This window comes from Trichomycterus rosablanca, chromosome 25 (assembly GCF_030014385.1).
Source record: "Trichomycterus rosablanca isolate fTriRos1 chromosome 25, fTriRos1.hap1, whole genome shotgun sequence".
Taxonomy (NCBI): domain Eukaryota; kingdom Metazoa; phylum Chordata; class Actinopteri; order Siluriformes; family Trichomycteridae; genus Trichomycterus; species Trichomycterus rosablanca.
Genome location: NC_086012.1, coordinates 2520776 through 2541160, shown reverse-complemented (window position 1 = coordinate 2541160; position 20385 = coordinate 2520776). Strand labels below are relative to the sequence as shown.

The window sequence follows — 20385 nt, the reverse complement described above, 5'->3', positions numbered from 1 at the left end:
TAATCTCAAACTAACAGGAATTTTTTAATGGTAGCTATTCCTACTACTTCAATTTAACCTCATAAATAACAAATGGCAATTAGCAGCTGATTAGCGATCGTGCTAATCTTACAGCTTTATTTTTGAGCTCCTGCACGCTATTTATTTTTTCGGTTCCACACAAACACCACTTTTATATTTTATATTTTAACCTGTAAATGCAAACGAGGTAAACGTGTAACCGTGTCGCTCCTACAGTGTTTTAAAGACTCGGGGAAAGTTTCTAAGAGTTCTGTAATGATGAAAGCTTAATGGAATATAGCACAGCATCTTAAAATGCTAATAGGGCTAAGAAGAAAGTTTAGATAGCAAAGCCTCCTGCTAGCTGGCATCCGTTATTAGCATTTTAAAGTGAGCAGTCGCTAATGGAAGGAGCTTAATGGGATACGGCGTGTCATTCTGAGATGCTAAGAACTGAGGAAAGTCAGAAGCTCCTGTTAGCTTGCATACGTTATTAGCAGCTTATCATTTGATGCTCATATTAATTTCCTTGTATTCTAAATACCTTTCTTGTTTACTGAAGGTTTATGCAACTTAACTGGGCACAAATAAGCCAAAATCCAGATTCTTCCTATAGCGGGAGTTCTAATTCAGGCCTGTTTTTTAGAACGTTAGTCAAGTTATGTGTCTAAAATTCTGTTCTTTAAAGCTTAGCCTTCAGCCCCGGTGCGCTGGCGTTGAGCCCGAGACGTGCTGGCACAGAGTCTTTAACCTCACCCCTACATTCCCCTCCGTTAGCCTCCCTCCTCGTCCTCCTCCCTCCTGCTTTTAAATTAGAGGGAGTCGATTAGCCCTGCTCCCCGAGGGAGGGCTTCACCTCGTACGACCTTTCAGCCCGCTGCCGAGTCAGCAAAAAATAGATGGGGCTGATGGGTCGTGATAGCGATGTGGCGTAGCGTGAGTGTCTCACGTAGGGTACGAGACGCAAACCCAAATACTTCACCCTCAAAAACACACAGATCCAGACTAAACAGACAAGGAAACAAGTATTTAAACACTTAGTTGTAGCCTAGCGGTTAAGGTGCTGGACTAGTAATCGAAAGGTCACTGGTTTAAGCCCCACCACTGTCAGGTTGCCAATTTTGGGCCCTTAAGCAAGGCCCTTAACCCTCAATTGCTTAGACAATATACTGTCACGGTACTGTAAGTGTAAATGTACGGACAAAAGTTTCAGCCACAACAGTTGCTAACAGGTGAAATAAATCAGCTAAATAAAGGAAATCTTAGGCTTCTGACTATGCAGCAACAGTTTAGGGAAGGTCCTTTTCTGTTCCAGCACAACAAGCTCTACAAAGACATGAAGAAAAGTCCAGATTAAAGTAAAGAAACTCCAGTGAGCTGGACGGCACAGATTCCTGACCTCACCCCACTCGACAGCTTTGTTTATGCTCGTAAACATATACTTCTATTAAATTATATACTTTCTGTTCATATGTGTAGATTTACGTTGTATATCAGGGTTACGGTGTATGACAGGGTTCGAGTGCTCGTTCAGCTCACTGTAGATCCACGTGACGCAGAAGCGAGTCTGAATTCCTCTCTTAATTGTTGCATGAATCATTCAGACAAGCCGATTCAGTAATAGATGAGGGCGCTGCCCCTCCGTGTGCCCCGCTCTGCCAGTCCCTGTTATTTTAGGCCAGTTACATGATCCTGGGAAATGACTTGCATTTTTTAAGGGCTGGATCTGAAAAGGAGTGGAGAGACGGAGAGAGAGGAGAGGAAACGTCAGGGCAGAAACTAAAAACTAAAACACGTTTCAGCTGGAGATCTGAGGTAAAAGGTTTTCTTACACTGGTTTAGGACTCGATGATTTCTGTGACTGAATGATTGGAGCAAAAACATTTTTAAAGAAAATCTGTGTACAACACAGAGTCCAACACACTCAAGATGTCCACATAGTTTAAGCCAAATTCTTTCCACACTCGTCTTTCTGTTGATTTTATCTGCTAAATGGAATCTGAATTTACAAATTTAAAGTGCAATAGTTGATGGGATTTATCAAACCAAACCAAATCAAACCCAAACAAAATAAGATCAAACCAAACCAGATCAGACCAAACCAAATCAAACAAAAAAAACCCAAACCAAACTAAATCAAATAAAAGTAAACCAAAATAACAGATCAAACCAAACTAAACCAGATCACACTATACCACACCAGACCAGAACAAACCAAATAAAACCTAAACCCTGTGTGCTAAACAGATGAGAGTTTTCAGGATTTTTCAAACCTCTTTTAATTACGATCTAAAATCTGCTCAGACCGACACAGTCGACTCATGTGAGTCCCAACATGACTGATGAGGTCGAAGACGTTTTTACTTTTTAAATAGACACTCTCAAACACTCTCAAACACATGACAGCACTTAATCTCTGAGAGAGAGGAAGCTGTCAAACCTTAAGGTCGTGGTGAATACGAACAAGACGCCCAGACAGACGGGAAGTGACAAAACAAAACGAGATCCAGTAAAACGAGTGTAAAATAAAGTGTGAGAGATTTAAACACACACATGGCTCAATTTACTAAAGCTGAAGCTCATCACACCAAACCCTCCGGACTAATTATAAACGTTAAAAGTTAACAATAAATGTGTCAATTTAGTCATGTCTAATTCCCTTTTACAATGTTTATGCCACATGCACCACCAGCTCAGACCGAGGACGCTTGCAGATTAGCACCCGCTAGGTCGCTTCTGTACACAAACCTATAAAAGCGGAGACTACGACATATTCCAGCGAGAGCGCGTGAGCCGCTCCGGGGATGAGCTCTCACCTGAATTAATTCTCCCCCTCCGTTTCCTCCCTCCCTCCCTCTGTCCTGTTCCCGTCTGCATCCTAATTCTGATGTTTGTGTTCCCGCAGCGCTGGCGAGGCTTACAAATGGCCTGCTTAAAATCATGAGACGGCTGAGGAGGGGAGGCAGGGGATAAATATCCGATGGGGAGCGGACGGACGGGGCGGAGGGAGGGCGAGGGAGAGACGACCGGTTTCGTTGAGATGCTGGACGCATCTTCTGAAGCGGTATGACGTCAGGGTGAAGGAGTCAGACGCGGATTTTACCTGGAGCCTGGTGTCCCATCACGAAATGTATTTTATTTCCTTATTTCCTTAATATTTAGCACAGAAGAGCACTGGAATAAGCATGTCATAAACATGTCATGACCTTTAATATTTACATTTACATTATTGGCATTTAGCAGACGCTTTTATCCAAAGTGACTTTACATTACAGTTACAGTGTACAGTCTGAGCAATTGAGGATTAAGGGCCCAACATCAGCAACCTGGCAGTTGTGAGGCTTGAACCAGCGACCTTCTGATTACTAGTCCAGTACCTTGACCACTAGGCTACAGTTTGCCCTAATATCCAGTTAAATACCATTATCATGTTATCTGTACCATTAAATAAGGCATAGCGTGTTGCGTTCAAGTGCATCACGATTACTGGTTAATCTGCACTATGAGGCGTCCTAACAATCCTACAGCAATTCAGTTAGTAATCACTCAGTCAAAATGACCAAGATGTCAAAGTCTAAAGCAGTTAAAAACACGACCCCTGTGTTTCACCCTCCCAGTTGGTAGCTGTCATGTGATCAGTCGTCTCAGCCAGCAGTTGGGAACTGACACTGACTAAATCAGAACAGAATCGAGCTAAATGCATTTCTGACAGCGCCGTGCTTCTGTTAGCTCACGCTTCACTTTCAGTACATCAATAATGGCATTAACATGCAGAAAGACAAATAAAATCCCAGCGCAGACACACGGGGGTGAGGAGACGGAGGCTCGGCTCTGTGAAATGGAAATGATCGTGTGTATGTGTGATAGTAAAACGAAAATAGAGGCGTAGCTCTGCGCGTTCATGCCGTGACCCCCCCGCTGGCTCGGATTCACGTGTTTATATTTATTTGTGAGTCTCGTGTGAGGAGCGTAGAGAACGTTCCCTCACAGTTCCATCACAGTTCCATCACAGTGCCGCTGATATGTTTAGATTCTGTACAGAATCAATGGCGCAGTGGCGGTGAGACTTTAGCTTTTAGCTCCGCCCGGATCTGTATCGTGTTCCTGTGTCGATCACGTCTGAGCTCATTAGTTCTCCTGTTTTCTCTGACTGATTTATGACACTTAAACCGTTCAGCATCATCGACTGTCCTGAGAGTCGCTCTGATCCAGTGTACTCATTTCTCATCAGATTTGTCCTCTGTGTCGTCGTTACCGCCGTCCAACACTGTCTGAACGTTTGTTCTCTGAAGTCATGCGTCATTCTGTAGTCCTCGTTATGCCCAAATTTGGAGACCCGGGTCTAACTCAGATTTCCTATGGGAAAAATCGACTCTAACGCATGCTGTGCTAAATAAACATTTTCAGAACCTTGTACATTTTGTCCTGTGTACATTTTTCTCCTGTACATCACTGGATCCTCTGAATTACGAGGTTGTTAAAGGGTCGTAATACTAATAATGCTACAAGCTAATGCTACTGCACATAAATTAGACGTCACTGAACTACACCAATCAAATCAACGGAACGGGCGGCTCGCTTTTGGTGAGTACAACCAAAGGCGTAACACCCGACCGTCCTTGCTTTCTACTAAAAATATCAACCAAAACTTGTGACTATCACACCACAGTTACTCTGGTGAATCGCGCTGCTTCGTGTGGTTATTTAAGAGGCTTATACAAGAAAAAAAAAGAAAACATTAAGAGGCTTCCAGTTTAGTGACGTCAGTTCAGTGCGCAGTAGCATTAGCTTACATGTAGCAATATTCATATTTTGACTCTTTAACGACTTCATAATTCAGAGGATCCAGTGATAATAGACAGAAGAATCTCCATAAAACAAAACGTAACAGCTTTGGAAAATTTTTTATGACTACAGGATGCGAGAGAGGCAATTTGCGAAATCTCCATTCATATTTCCCATTCAAAATTTCTCTTACACCCGGGTTACCAAATATGGGCATACCAACATGGCGTGGCCTACAAAATGACGAAACGACTTCAGTGGTCTATACTGTGTAAAACATCAGGGCTGAACTGGAACCTAGTACAAGAATTCAGAAAACTAATCTGGTTTGTGTATTTTAAGGTGGTTTCAAAACTCATTTTAAACCGGTTTGTGTATTTAAAGGTGGTTTAAGGTGGTTTTAAGGTGGTTTAAAAACTGGCTTGTGTATTTAAAGGTGGTTTTAAAACTGATTTTAAACTGGTTTGTATATTTAAGGTGATTTCTATTTTGAACTGTTTTTTGTGTTTTTAAGGTGGTTTTAAAACAGATTTTAAACTGGCTTTGTGTTTTTTTAAGGCGGTTTTAAACTGGTTTTGCTTTTAGGTCTGGTTTTAAATAGTCCTTGGTTTCGTACCAGACTAGTTTTAGGTTTTTTCCAGTGCATGCTGGGTTGGGTTACAGGCTGGTTTGGGCTGATTTTGGACAAATAATTGGACAATAATTTGTTATGCTTTTAAATGAGCATTAGGCTGATTCCTCATTTGGTTGGTTTTGGGGATCATTTTAAACTAAATAGGTTTTGGGGATCTGGGTTCAAACCTTGGCTCTGGTAGCAGTGCCCATGTGGGTTTAATAAGAAAATGTATGAACTAGGTATTCCTGCCATGTACCCGGTGTTTCTGGCTGCTGCTGGACCCACCGCGACCCTGATCAATAACAGTGTGTTCTGTATAAACCAGGTTAGAGAACAGCGTAGAGAACAGAAGCAGAAGGTCGTCGTAGAGATGATGATGATGGCAACCTCTCCAGCTCCTTCTCTCACCCGGCATGAGGTGCACTGACACCTGAACGCGGGCAAGGACACGGCAGAGGTCAAAGCAACACCTACAGGCTGGCATTTTCACCTGCCACTGTGAGCATATGGAATAAATACGATGCCAATCTGCTGTGGCACGGCGGTCACTGTTCACTGAGCGGATGCGAGGTCGGTTCACTTCAGTTCACTTAGGATTGATCGAGAAGATCGTGGTGATAATAAAATGACAGTTGTCCTAATCCTAAAACTGATTTTAAACTGGTTTTGTGTTTTTAAGGTGGTTTTAAACTGGTTTTGTGTTTGTAAGGTGGTTTTGAAACTAATTTTAAACTGGTTTGTGTATTTTAAGGTGGTTTTAAAAGTTTTTGCTATATGCAGAAGCAGTATTGAGCAGGTCCTCTGTGGGTGCTAAGACTGTGTAAGAATTCCCCACTGGCTGGGGTAAAGAAGCAGTTCATGCATTTTGGAGTCGGGGGGTGGGCTATCCTGCGACCCTCCTCAGCTGCCGAGGGTCTCGTGCCACAGGCAAAAAAGTGGAAAAAAAAATGAGGCGCAGAGGTTTATTACTCTAGCTCACGATCTTTTGGATTCAGGTTTGAATCTTAGCTGTGTTATTGGCCAACTTGGCTTCTACACAGACATGATTGGCCATGAGATGGATTGGCACCCTGTCCAGCATAATCCTGCCTTGTTCCCAGTGTTACCTGTGATCCAGACCAGTATAAAGTGGTTGGTAAAAATGAAATGTCTCTAAAAAGCAGATGATCTGAAATAGTTAAATAGAATCCAGAAATAATTTGAAGGGACTTTTTAGTGTCAGAGCATCAAAACCCCCTGGCAAAATCCCCCTGAGTAAAGAACCGACTGGAACTGAATCTAAAATCTAACGTCCTGTGTTAGTATGTAGTTTTCAGTGTAATATCATTAAAATAGATCAAAACTCACATGATTTTTTAATGTAAGTTGTCAGAATTCATGTTATTTTAATCCTTTATAAATTTTAATACGTTCTGCATTCTCATAAATAATCCACAGATTTGAATATTCACGATTTGCCTCTTTCATTAGCAGGAGCAGCTTGGCATCAGACAGTGGAAATATTAAAATGACTCTGTTACACCAGGCCTCGCTGGCACGCTCGCATTTTTCACCCACAATATAAATATTCATTCATTTTTTAGGAACGAATGTCGATAATGACATGGAAAATCTCCACTGCCAATATATTTGCTTTTATTTGCTTTTTTTGGCAGGCTGGCAGGGAGGCATTCGCTAATCCACACAGTACGTCTGTATCTCCAGATGAATCGACACCAAAAGTTTGTTCCACTGCGGTCTGGAAGTTTCCAATAGAATTTGGACACAATAAATATTTATACTGTGTCGGAAAATGAAACTCCTGTGATGTCACACGGCTTCTCATCAGCAGTCAGGGTGGGATTGTACCTCGGCTGAGTCCTACACCAGTCCTCAAATAAGCAAATAGGGACTAGGCAGGGGGTCCAGAGCTTTTGCTTTGCATCTTGGTCTTATTTCCCTATAACAGAACACCTTTAGGGCATCAGCCTGAAGTAACTTGATGAATGACACTTAACTGGGTACATTTGTACTCCTGCAGTAAAACTGTGAGGACATCAAGGTTGCCAGATCACCACAACAATCCCTAAAACCAAGTCCTCAAACATCAGTGCTAATTTTCACCCATAAATGAATAAAACTGGGCACGAATTGGTCGGCTTCTCGTACACTGGGTCTGTGTAGATGCATGGACACATTTTAGGTCATCCTACACTCCCGAGAAGAGGGCGTGTCTAAATTCTTAGATCCCTTAAAACGCTCCTACTGAGGCGCCTTAATTCTGAGTGATAATCTGACTGAATAACGAGGAAGCATCCGACGCCTCATCAGCGCTGAACACAATCCCAGCATTCAGTGCGGCACAACTTTTCTCACAAGAAACTACAAACATGCCGGACGAATAAATGCAGAGCAACCAACAAAGTTCTTGTTACATGTAAATAAATTCTCAATAATGTTTAATGTGTATAAAGGTAGAATTATGTAAGTGTCATTTATTTGTAAATTCAGGCTCGTCGGAGAGAGTTTAAGCGTTTTCGGTACACGGACGGAGACGTTAGCTGACGTGCCAGCGGTTTGTGCTGCCTGATGCCAACTGTGGTAGCTTAGTATACTAAACTGCGGTGCATCTAAATAATCTGCCTTATGAGTTCGATGTGTTATTAGAATCCTCTCTACTGAGGCAGCTGAGGTAGGCAGTAGGCAGCAAGGCAGCTCACTAGGTTATAATTAGTCAGACTCTCAGAAGTGAGGAACTCAGTAAGGATTAACTATAAAACATTTCATGGAACTTTCTTCCTCTGTTCTGTTTTAGTAGAAATGCCAGGCAATGCCACGCTGTGCCACGTATTACACTTCTCATTTTCTCTTTCTCTCTTTTCGAGGTGTAAGCAATTCCAGCAGAGATAAAAACAGATACGTCATCCTGTCAGAAGCCAGGCGGAGACGCTGGCACCAAAGGGCTATGGTTTTTTGTTTGTGTGTGTGAGCGTGTGTGTGAGAGGGAGTGTGTGTGAGTGTGTGTGTGAGAGAGTGTGTGTGAGTGTGTGTGTGAGAGAGTGTGTGAGTGTGTGTGTGGCTCTTTAACCTGTATGACTAATGCTGGCGTCCTTCAGTGCATTCAACTGGCACGGTGGGTAGCACTGTCGCCCCGCAGCAAGAAGGTCCTGGGTTCGATCCTTTCTGTGCGGAGTTTGCATGTTCTCCCCGTGTCTGCGTGGGTTTCCTCCGGGAGCTCCGGTTTCCTCCCACAGTCCAAAAACATGCAGTCAGGTTAATTGGAGACACTGAATTGCCCTATAGGTGAATGGGTGTGTGAGTGTCTGTCCTGCGATGGACTGACGCCCCGTCCAGGATGTTACTGTGTGCCTTGCGCCCATTGAAAAGCTGGGATAGGCTCCATCACCTCCCACCGCGACCCTAACTGGATAAGCGGTTAAGAAAGCGAGTGAGTGAGGTTCCTCGGGTTCAGCCTCTGGCACGAGAGTCTCCGTACGCCATGCTGCTCTCTGTGAGACGCCGCCTCTGGCAGGTTGAAAGAACTACTCCCCGCTTCTCATGGGAATGTGCCCTAACAGTGTTCCATACGCTAAACACCACTTCCAATATAGTACTCCATACAGGTCTAATAACTCCCCTGCAAGGTCCCGACAGTCACTATCAAACATTTAATACAAAGACCAGTACTGACCCGAAACCGCCACCCAGAACTGGAACCCGAATCACGCTGTACCCCAAAACAATCGTACTTACCTTGAGGGAGTCGAAGCAGGCGATGACCCTCCCGTTCTCCACCTGGCAGCTCTTGGCCGGATGCGCGAACTTACATTCAGAGTCGGGCCGGGAGCACGTGCCACGCTGGAACTCACGACACACCTCCAGCGTCAGCCACTTGGTGTCCCGGATGGGCATAACATTCACTGCCATTCTGGCAACACCACGGCAACAATGAAGAAATGGTTTATTTAAGGGTCCGGTTTGGTTTGTGCAGCGCCGCTCGTACGGAAAAGTACCAAAAACAACGGGTGTTTTTCAGGCTGATGGATCAGACGCCCATGTTTGTTACCTTTATTTCGGTTCTGAAGCCCCTTCGGAGGCCTCGATGCTTCTCGTTTTTCCCACTCTCTCGCCTCTCGCTCTTTTCTCAGCTGCGCTGCCGGGCCAGACGGATGGTGAAACTCATTATTGATTACGTGCGCTTGCGGAGGCTGGAGGGAGGAGGTGGGCGGAGCTGGTGCTGTGGAAAGAGCAGTCACCTCTCACCCACACGCAGGCGTCGAAGACTCGCTGGTCGGATCCCTACGAGACGGGCTCGAGGAGCGGCATGGGGCGAGCGTCGAGGGGTGCGGGGCGTTGCCGTGGCGACCAGGTACGTAGCGGAGACCGTTCCACAAGCGGGTGGCGGAAGCGGGGAAGCAGGGAGGAGGGGGGGGCGGCGCTGCCCGTTTTAAGCGGTCCAAGCAGCAGTGGATGTCGAAGGCACGTCTGTCGGTGGCGACCTGCGGGGAGAGAGAGGGTTAACGTTTAGCTTCACACACAAGACCGCGCACACACACACACACACACACACTCATGAGCCAAATCAACAGGCTTAGTACTGAAGTGGAACAATCAAATCGAGCAGCAGATCTCTTACAGCGAGAGGCAAATTCGTTTAAAAGCGGAGCAGGAGTGACTGGCGAACCCCGGGCAAAGTGCCAATCAGATAAAGCTGTGCTGTGGCCAGGTGTGAGAAAACACGGCCTTCGCCAGGGCACCGCGCCCAAGGATAACACAAAACAACAAGACCTACAATACAAGTCTAAACTGTGCATAGAGTACAGCAGTAATGCACATCTACAACAGTCTTCCACTTCCACAGACACGGGGAGAACATGCAAACTCCACACAGAAAGGACCCTGGCCGCTCCACCTGGGAATCGAACCCAGGACCTTCTTGCCGTGAGGCGACAGAGCTACCCACCGAGCCACCGTACCTCCCTGGCAATTTAACTGGTTTCTTTTGTCGTGTTTAAAGCCTCCAGACTCCTGATAAATATTCATACTAATTCTGATTGACTACAGAGCGCTGGAAGGGTCTGGGTTCGAGTCCCCTGTCAAGCGACCAGGGTTCATTCTCAGTGGAGTTTGCATGTTTTTTAACAGCTGTTAGGAGTCTAATAGAGGGTGTCCACATACTTCTGGTTATATTAATGCTTTATCTTGGTCAGGATCACAGTGGGTCTGGTTTCATTGAGAGCTTTGGACAAGGTGCAGATCCTTTCTCAGATCACGTCTGTGTGGACGTCTGGCCGGCTGATAGTACAGCGACAGTATGCAAGGTGGTGGGCTGGCATAATAGACTGCTGCACCACCCGAGAAGCTATATATATATGTATATATATGTGCTTGTAATCCAAGAAACGAATTGTAAGCTGCTGTAGCAGGGGTGACACAGTCGAGCAAGCTTCACATTACTATGGACTAAGCACACGGCGGTGGCGGTGTAAAGCATGCTTGACTGTGGACAGTGTAGCCCAGGCTACATCAGCTTACGATTTGTGTTTGTTGGATTGCAAGCACATATACATAGCTGCTCGGGTGGCACAGCAGTCTATTATGTCAGCCCACCACCTAGCGTACTGTTGTGGTGCTATCGGCCGATCGGGCATCTACACAGACGTGATCTGAGGGAGGGGGATGGCCAAAGCATTCCTGTCCTGTACATGCAAACCCACATCTGACCAGGTGGACACATTTTCTTGTCAGTATGTCAGTATTTCCTTCCCAACCTTGGTAAGAGACCACTGTTCCACGTTCCCTACAAGTGTATATGAACTCTTCTGTAAGGGAAGATCACATCTGGGCCCGTGTGTGTGAGGAGGGTCGATCCGAACATCTGTGCTCTGATTAGACCCGGCGTGGGTGTAAAACCAGGCTAGGTAAAAATACCTCATTGTTTTAAAAGACAGTCCCAATATGTCACAGGCTGCCCGCTCAGTCGCCGTATCCCCGCTCGGCGGTTAACTCGGTCGCCCCCCGTCCTTCTGTCGGGCCCTGCCCTGAAGAGAAAGCGGAGTGCCATGCGCTGCGCCAGCTCCACCGTGCCCACAGCTAATTCCATTATCAGCCCATTAAATATGAAGCAGGTGATTTGTCTCCTCATTTTCCTGCACGGCCTCCTTTTAATTTCCAGTTCTTCATTTCCTCTGGCCTTTTTCAAATGTGCTGCACCCTGTGGAAGAACCGTGGCATTCTACTGTCTGCGCACATGCGTGTGGCCAAAAGTATGTGGACGACTCACCAGGAGCTCGCTGGACATCCGTTCCAGAACTACAGGCATTAATATTAAATTAATATTAAATATTAAAGCTGCTTTCACCTCATTCGTACCTACACAAGCTTATCACAGGGTCTGTCTGAGAACTTTGTGATCTCTCTACAAGGAGAACTTTAGGTCATCCTACACTCCGGAGAGGAGGGCATGTCTAAATTCTTAGATTCCTTAAAATGCTCCCTAATGAGGTGATAATCTGACAGAAATTCTAACTGCATTTAGAAGGAAACGTAACTGTAAGAAAGAACGTAACTATAGCTGAGCAGCCACACGACTCTTAAATAACCGGGCACGATATCAAGCATCTGTTGGTGTGATATAAAGCACAGCACCACTGGACCTGTAAAAATATGTCCTCTGGATTCAGGAGTGAAACTTCTCGATCTAACAGGCAAGTCTGGGTTGGAAAGATGTAAAGAAAACACACCTGAGGTGCCCAGGTGGCGCAGCGGGATATTCCGCTGTTCTGAACTCCTCGGTCTGAAACTCGGTGTTGCCACCGGTCGGCTGGGCGCCATCTAGCGGGCATAATCGGCAGTGCCTGCAGCAGACAAGTTTCTGCTAGGCCGGGATGACCGGACTATGTGGGCGGGGTCTTCAAACGCTGTGTAAGGACCCTGATTAGCAGATAGAGAGGCACCTGTGCAGAGTGCATGGGTGAAAAGGGGTTCCGCTAAGGGATGCCCGCGGGTCGGAGGAGGCGTGAGCAGCAATATACCCACCTCGACTGCAATCAGGGATCCCCCAGAAAACAAATTGACTATGATAAACTAGGAGAAAATGCATAAATATAATAGAAAAAAAACAACACACCTGTTGTGATGTTCAGATGCTGTTTTCATTTAAACTAAACAAAAAAAATTTAAGGATTCAATTACCACTGAATACAGTTCAAGCAACTGGGGGTTACGGACCTTGCCCAAGGGCCCAACTGTGGCAAACTGGCAGTGGTGGGGCTTAAACAGGCAACCTTATGATTTTTAGTCCAGTACCTTAACTACTGAGCTACTGTTTACTGTTTAAATACAAAATGAGATCTATAAAGACGTGGTTTGCTAAGTTTGTGGAGAAAAATATAAACTGGACTGGCCTCCACAGAGACCCTGACCTGAATTCCATCAAACGCCTTTGGTTAGTCAGACACACACCCAACATCAAACTCAGTAATTCCACTGTGGTAAAACTGAAGTGAATCCCTGCAGTCATTTTCACCCAGTTGAAACTCAGCTGGTAAAATTATTGCATTAATAAACCAGTATTAGTTTATTACTGACTCTTACGTTCTAAACATGTAATGAAATGATTTTTAGGCTTTAAATCAGTGAATCCTGTGATGAACCTGCAGTATTTATCACGCCCCACGCATTCACCCCCCAACGGAACCAGTAAAGCCCAAATTTTATTAAAGTTCCTTTAAATTTAGTCTGAACGTCCCGCTGTGACTCTGCGTACATGCTGCAGCCTGCAGCGCTTCACTCCTCCACCTGCACACCGAACACACTTCCAGCCTTCTGAGGTTCACCCAGTCATTACCTTTATCACAGAGAACACACACACACACACACACACACACACACACAGGCACTGGCCTGCTCACAAATATGCTGGGAGGTACTGCAACGCCCATCTAACACATGCCCACTCCAACTCAAATGGTTTTATCCACCCACGTATACACCTACACACACACACACACACACACACACTTGCACACACACACTTGCACACACTTGCCTCTGCACCACTGATTGCAAGCAGAGCATCCAGACGTGGTTTGGAAATCAGGGGCAACAGTCCAGCTTTAAAGAGCCTAACAGCTGAACACACACACACACACACACACATCACGAAATTCCACAGTCTAAGAAAGCAGAGATGGTGCATGTACCTGCTTGCTGCCAAATCCCATAAACCATCAAATCTTGAAATCATAATTAGATGCAGAGTGGGTGCATCTAACAGCGCAGCTACACCGGTCTTACAGACCTGAGTTTAATTCTAGGTCCTTTTTCTATTTCATTTTATTTTTAACACTGCTGTATCCTGGTCAGAGTTGCGGTGGGTCCAGGTTTTCCGGAAACGCTGGGCACAAGACAGGAGGACACAATAGTTAAATAAAATTGGGGGCCAGGGGGTTACTTTTCACCTCTGACCATGTCTAAGTTAATAATTCTAATATTTATTCATATGTCAATAGTGTCTGTGCCAGTGAGCCAGTGATCCAAAATTGAAGGCGGTTCTAACATCTGGATGGTTAAAATGAACTTTTGGGCGTGGCCCAGCCTTTATTGTATTTTGTTCCATCAGAGAACAGTGAGGTGTGTTTGTGACCGGTGATCCTCCCGCCGGACGTCACGCTGAAACGTTTCCAGCCCTCACGATCCGCTGACGCTCCCCGTAATCACGGCATCACAGTAATCATCATGTGGACCGCCGGTAAACTGATGTTATGACACCCGGCGCGTAGAGTTTAACTCAATAATACGTCGTCTTCAGCACGGCTGGGAAATTTTCCTGTCAGGGCTTTTCCAGCTCATTAAACCCGACACTCCATGACACGTTTGTCTGGTCTGACTGAACGAAGCCGTGTTGTGATTAGTCAGCGAGCGGGGAGGACCGTTACGGTTCCTACAGTTACGATCATGCCGCCGAGGCTGAGGGGTACGACCTGAACCTGAGATTTGCACATAGGCAAATTTTGACAGTCAGATAACGGCTGCTTTGATGTTTTGAAGCAAGCAGCTCCCCCACACATGAAGCCTTAATCAGAAGCTTTAGATATGAAAAAAATAGTTGTTAAAATATATACATACATTATCAACACAGACATGGTCAGAGGTGATTTTTTAATTAACTCATTTTTAATGAACTATTGTGTATTCCTGTCTGGCGGCACTGTCGCCTCACAGCAAGAAGGTCCTGGGTTCGATCCCCAGGCGGGGTGGTCCGGGTCCTTTCTGTGCGGAGTTTGCATGTTCTCCCCGTGTCTGTGTGGGTTTCCTCCGGGAGCCCTGGTTTCCTCCCACAGTCCAAAAACATGCAGTCAGGTTAATTGGAGACACTGAATTGCCCTATAGGTAAATGTGTGTGTATATGTGTGTCTGCCCTGCGATGGACTGGCGCCCCGTCCAGGATGTTACTGTGTGCCTTGCACCCATTGAAAAGCTGGGATAGGCTCCAGCACCCCACGCGACCCTGATTGGATAAGCGGTTAAGAAAGTGAGTGTGAGTATTCCTGCCTTGCACACAGCGTTTCTGAGGAGCCCGGACCCACCACAAGCCCCTGGAGCTGACAGAGTTAAGGGCCTTGTTTAAGGGCCCAACAGTGGCTGCATAGCAAAGCCTGGATTTGAACCAGCAATCTTCATATTGAAAGCCCAAAGCTCTACCTACTAGGCTACCGCCGTCCCAAATCCGAGGAGAGCGCGAACACAGTCCCGGACTATCAGAACACAGTCGAGATTCCAAGGGTCAGAACAACCGGAGTGCATTGGCTGAGCCTCACCCTGGGTGAACCACCTTCTTCATCATGGTCTCGCCCCTGCCAGGTAAGTATTTATGCAATAAACACATGAATAAAATCATCAGGACCATCCTGCGTTCTTCAGACGTGGAGCTGAATCTGAGCAGCGGACAGTGATGAGTGTGCAAAAACATACTCAGGTCTGCATGCATGCTCGGGTTTATTTAAGACGTGATCGTCCTCCAACCTCTGTACAGAAAGCTCCAGCTGAGAGAGGTTCCTCTAGACGTTCCTCCGACTTCACGTAGAACATAATTGAAAAGTCAAACTGAGACCGATGTAGCGAACGCACCGTATAACATCTATCACCCATCTGATGAAACGCCCGATTAGCACAGCTGGAAATAAACCCAGCTACATTTGCTTACTCTGATCATCAATAAGAGTCGTTTTCTCCACGGGTTTCTGTTAAAAAGCGGCGACGATAAAATATCTGAATAAACGCGTCATCAATAAGAGTCTGGACGTGAATGAATTATGAATAAGATCATTTCATGTAGCCGGAGGCTCTGAGATATTATTACACCCGTCCTCTCCATCCGCACATACACGAGGAGCCACGTCAGTAAACACACCGTGTTTTTAATATTTCCCAAACCGCCGTTTTAAACACACACACACACACACACACACACATTTCAATAATCTTAATGTAGTTGCATAAACGAATCTTCCGGCTTTTTAATTACACAGAAAATAAAGCTGAATAAATTGTATTATAAAATATTATATAAACAAATCAACAAAAGAAATGTAACCGAGCTTTAACGGAACTCTGCGATGTTGAGAAACTGATGCAAACGTTAAAATATTTATGAATTTTGTTTGAGCTTTTTTACTTCTGGCAGAAATTTAGGGCTTAGAAACGTACCAGGATTCAAACCTCATCCTGCAGAGCTGATTACATTTACACTTTTGGCATTTAGGAGACACTTTTATCCAAAGCGACTTACAGTACTGTGACAGTATACTGTCTAAGCAATTGAGGGTTAAGGGCCTTGCTCAAGGGCCCAACAGTGACAACCTAACAGTTGTGAGGCTTGAACCAGCGACCTTTCAATTACTAGTCCAGTACCTTAACCGCTAGGCTACAACTGCCCTACAAAAGTAAATGGACACCGCTTAATTACATTTTCAGCATTTAGCAGATGCCTTTATCCAAAGCGACTTACAGTACTAAGTATACAGTCTGAGCAATTGAGGGTTGAGGGCCTTGCTCAAGGGCCCAACAGTGACAACCTGGCAGTGGTGGGGTTTGAACCAGCAACGTTTTGATTATTAGTCCAGTACCTTAACCGCTAGGCTAGAACTGCCCTCACACACACATTATTACTCATGATCATCCTAGAAACAGGGGTAGCTTAGTGGTTGAGGTACTGAACTAGTAATTAGAAGGTTGCCAGTTCAAGCCCCACCACCTGCATGATGCCCCTGTTGGTTAACCCTGAACTGCTTGAAGTGTATGTCATAACTGTAAGTCGCTTTGGATAAAAGCGTCCTTCCTGACGACTCCTGATTCCCTCTGCTGCTAACGTACACACCTCTTAACTGCCAGAGCAGCTTGTTTGTTTAGATTCCATCCTCCATGGAAGGTAAAGTGCTGTGTCCGATTGCTGTACAGCCTATAGGACTAAAAAATAAATGAAAAAAGCAAAAATCGTCTCCGCTGAAAGATCATTAGCTTCATTGACCAATCCAAAAACCAGGCCGCCTCCAACATGCACAAACATGAGCTCCAGGAGCACTAGAAGGCTTGATTTGTGACAATTACAGTCATTATTACTGTTTATTTCTTTATTAATTAGCATGACATGCCACTAAGTTTAATGACTTTATAGAAAAACACATAAAAAAAATCATTTTTTTTAAGTTGCTGTATTTATTTATATTTGTAACTAAGCATATATGAAAAAAAGCAAAAAAAAACGACCCATAAAAACGCTATGAAAGAGCTCAAGACAGAACTGAAGATTTTTTTTATTTAAATAAATGGAGTTTTATTTATTTGGTAAGTTACAGAAACATGCAGAACCCATGGAGAGGTACGCTGGAGCTGTTTCAGTGGATTACGATGCCAATTTAAGTTGATCGACTTTGGTTGAATCTTTGAAATGAAACTTCTTGCTGAGATGAGAAGAAAAAACTCAATCCAGGATGGAGAGAAAGTAAAACAGGGAAAACCAAAAACAGAAACCGTGCCGCTCTGCTTGCCGGCATCTTTTCACCTCAAATAACTTCCAGCAAAGCAAACGCCAAGCGCCGACCTTTGTAACCAAACAATACAGACTGGAAACCATCAAAACAAGCCAAACTAGTATAAATAAATAACAAAACTACTGTACCGACGACCCCCCACAGTACAAAACGTGCTTTATTGCTGAGCAGTCTGGAGGAATAAAAGCTGGGAAGATCTAAACATGAGCTCAACTGATTCCTGTCCGCAGGAAATAAATAAAAGCAAAAACTCCACACAAAAGCTTAAATCATTAATTATCTGGACGCAGTGTCCAACCCAGCAGATCAAAAGACTTCTTCCCACAAATGTTCCGCACTGTCAGGTTGCCACTGTTGGGCCCTTGAGCAAGACCCTTAGCCTATAATTGCTTAGACAATATACTGTAACTCACTTTTAGCATAACATCCATGGCATGTGTCTTCCAAGTACAGTGGTAACTTGAAACTCAACGTCAGCTGGTTTTGGGAGTGGCGTCAAAAAGACGTTGAGTTTCAAGGTATATTTTCCCATAAGGATGTTTGGGAAACCTGTTAATGCGTCCATGGTCCCGTGGAACTGCATATATTTTAGGCAAATGTAAAGTAATGGGGTTGTTTTTGACACTTATACACTAATAATAACAAATATAATTAAAAAAAATACTGAAATACAACTGAAAACAGTTCAAATCAATATAAAATACAATAAAAGCTACACTTTAGCTTGACTTCTTTATTGTTTCCTTATGCTTCTTAATCATGGAGATGCTTGATCTTGGAATTTCGTATTCCTTAGCGAGTTTAGTACCAGCGCATTCACATGAGAAGCAGCAAAATAGTTTTTGCACTGGAAGCTGCAATGTGACTTAATGTAGTAAAACAGCGAGTGAGGAATTTGATTAGTGGAGGAACTTATGAGCAGTAATAATGAAGAGAAGTTTAGTGCTCCTGTCTCCTTCTTTTACTACATTAAACCACGTTAAGCTTTATTTTCAACCAGAAGCGTTTTAGACTCTGGGAGAAGCTGATTCTGATTCTCACAGTTTCTCAGAAGCTCGAGCTGTAACACAAGTTTAAATGTGAAACAGGGAGGAAAATCCAGATAAACACAGATACATGTGGAGCTGTAACACTGGATCTGATGGTTATTCCACACAGATGCAGATTCATCTTATATTCACACTTTGACTACGTTTTACAGCACCGCTCAAGCCGAGCGCTGAACGAAGCGGCTGTTTATTTTTAATTCGTCGATTTTAAGGGCACAAATTTGTCCACAAAGTACGTCAAGTTTCTAAGAATGCGAGTTAAAGGGGACGTTGAGTAACAAGGTTCCACTATACTACAATTTTATCCTACTGTGGCTGTATGTTGGATCATCTGCTCTAAACTGCCCCTAGGTGTGAGTAAGTTTTAATAAATGACCGTACAACACCCTACAATCAAACTGGCACCCTGTCCAAAAGGCTTTGTGCCCAGTGTTCCCTGGAAAAGCTCCAGTCCTAGTACAGCCCTGATCATGACAAAGCATTTTCTATAGATAACAGGATAAAAGCATCATAAAAAATGAATAATAACTCAGACCGCACGTCTGCTTTCATCAAATTATCAATCGCTGTGAGATCCGAACCGTCCCCAGATCGGCGCTGGGCTTTTATCCCATCCCACCTGAGATGCCAGGTTGGAGCGGGCGCAGTTCTGCAGTGATGAGTCAGTAAGTCCAGAGGAGTTTGAGGTCAGAGATTGCGGCAGGAGTTCACATGGACTCGAGGCCTCGGATTACAAAGCGCCGCTCTCAGCGCCGCAGTCGAGGGAAGGGAGGAGAAGGGAGGAGAGCGCTGGAATGCGGAGGAGAGTGAAAGAGCCGAGAGAGGAAGGAAGGAGGAAAAGCCTGAGCTGTGAAGTACGCAGGGTTGGTGCATCGGTCTGTTTGCACTATGAAGTGTTATGATAAGTGAAAAATGTGCAAGGCTGGAGACAGATGAGAGTAATGAATGTGTTATAACAGCTTTAATAACGTCTTTATAACACGATCAAACCTTCTGATTTATTTGACATTTTCAGCATTTAGCGGACGCTTTTATCCAGTTGTGACAGTATACAGTCTAAGCAATTAAGGGGTAAGGGCTTTGCTCAAGGGTCCAACAGTGGCAACCAGTGCCCTTTTGAATACTAGTCTAGTACCTTAACCACTAAGCTACCACTACCCCTTGAGACACTAAAGGTTCCAGAACAATCTGGACAATCTATACTAACAGACCTAAACAGTTCCTGGAGTCCTTTCATCACTCCAGAGGTGTTTAATAATTCAGTAGTAGTAATAACTGTGTTATAACAGCTTAGAAACATTAGTAACATATTTATTAACCCTTTGGCTGTCTGGTTTACTTTTGTGCATTTTGGGACATGTCTAAAATTATTGAGACAGTTCTTGTTACTTTTGTTCCTATTGTTCTGTAAAATAGTGCAACCATTAAAACCAATACATAGTTAAAGCTAAGCTACAGATCAGTTATTTTATTTTTATATCTAGGTAATAAGCTAAGCCTTGTTCAGGGGCTTAGCAGTGTCAACCTGGTGGTGCAGGTTGGGCTTCAACCAGCGACCATCCAATTACCACGGTCCTAAATACCTACTTCACAAAGGACATTAATTATATCTGCTGTATAACGACGAGAAAAAGGAAGTTATCTAGTCCCCCATTATCTTTTAATTCATTATTTTATTCATTATGCCAAAAAAGTGCCAACTATATCTGACCACTGTCCAAAATCAAGTGTGTGTGGACACACACACACACCCTTTAGCAGCATTAACAGCTCCCACTCTTTGAAAAAAGGTGTTGGAATTTCTGTCATTTGTAAGGTCTAAATATGTGTCGAGAACAGGGTAGATCAGAAGAATCCTGCCCGGATCATCAGCAACGTCCAGGCTTGAGCCGTTAGCATCTGC

The 20385-nt window shown here is 44.4% G+C and overlaps 1 protein-coding gene and 1 pseudogene across 5 annotated transcripts in view; both read right to left on the bottom strand.

The window, feature by feature from the left end:
• The window catches only part of LOC134302927 (muscleblind-like protein 1), an 80515-nt gene that overhangs the window by 41085 nt on the left and 19045 nt on the right, over positions 1-20385 (bottom strand). For all 5 annotated transcript variants that reach the window (XM_062988187.1, XM_062988186.1, XM_062988190.1 and 2 more), the window contains exon 2: positions 9134-9879. In XM_062988187.1, the coding sequence (XP_062844257.1) occupies positions 9134-9307 (174 nt within the window). In that variant the 5' untranslated portion in view covers positions 9308-9879. The remainder of the gene's footprint in view (positions 1-9133; positions 9880-20385) is intronic.
• LOC134302944 (U1 spliceosomal RNA) lies at positions 15111-15252 on the bottom strand (annotated as a pseudogene).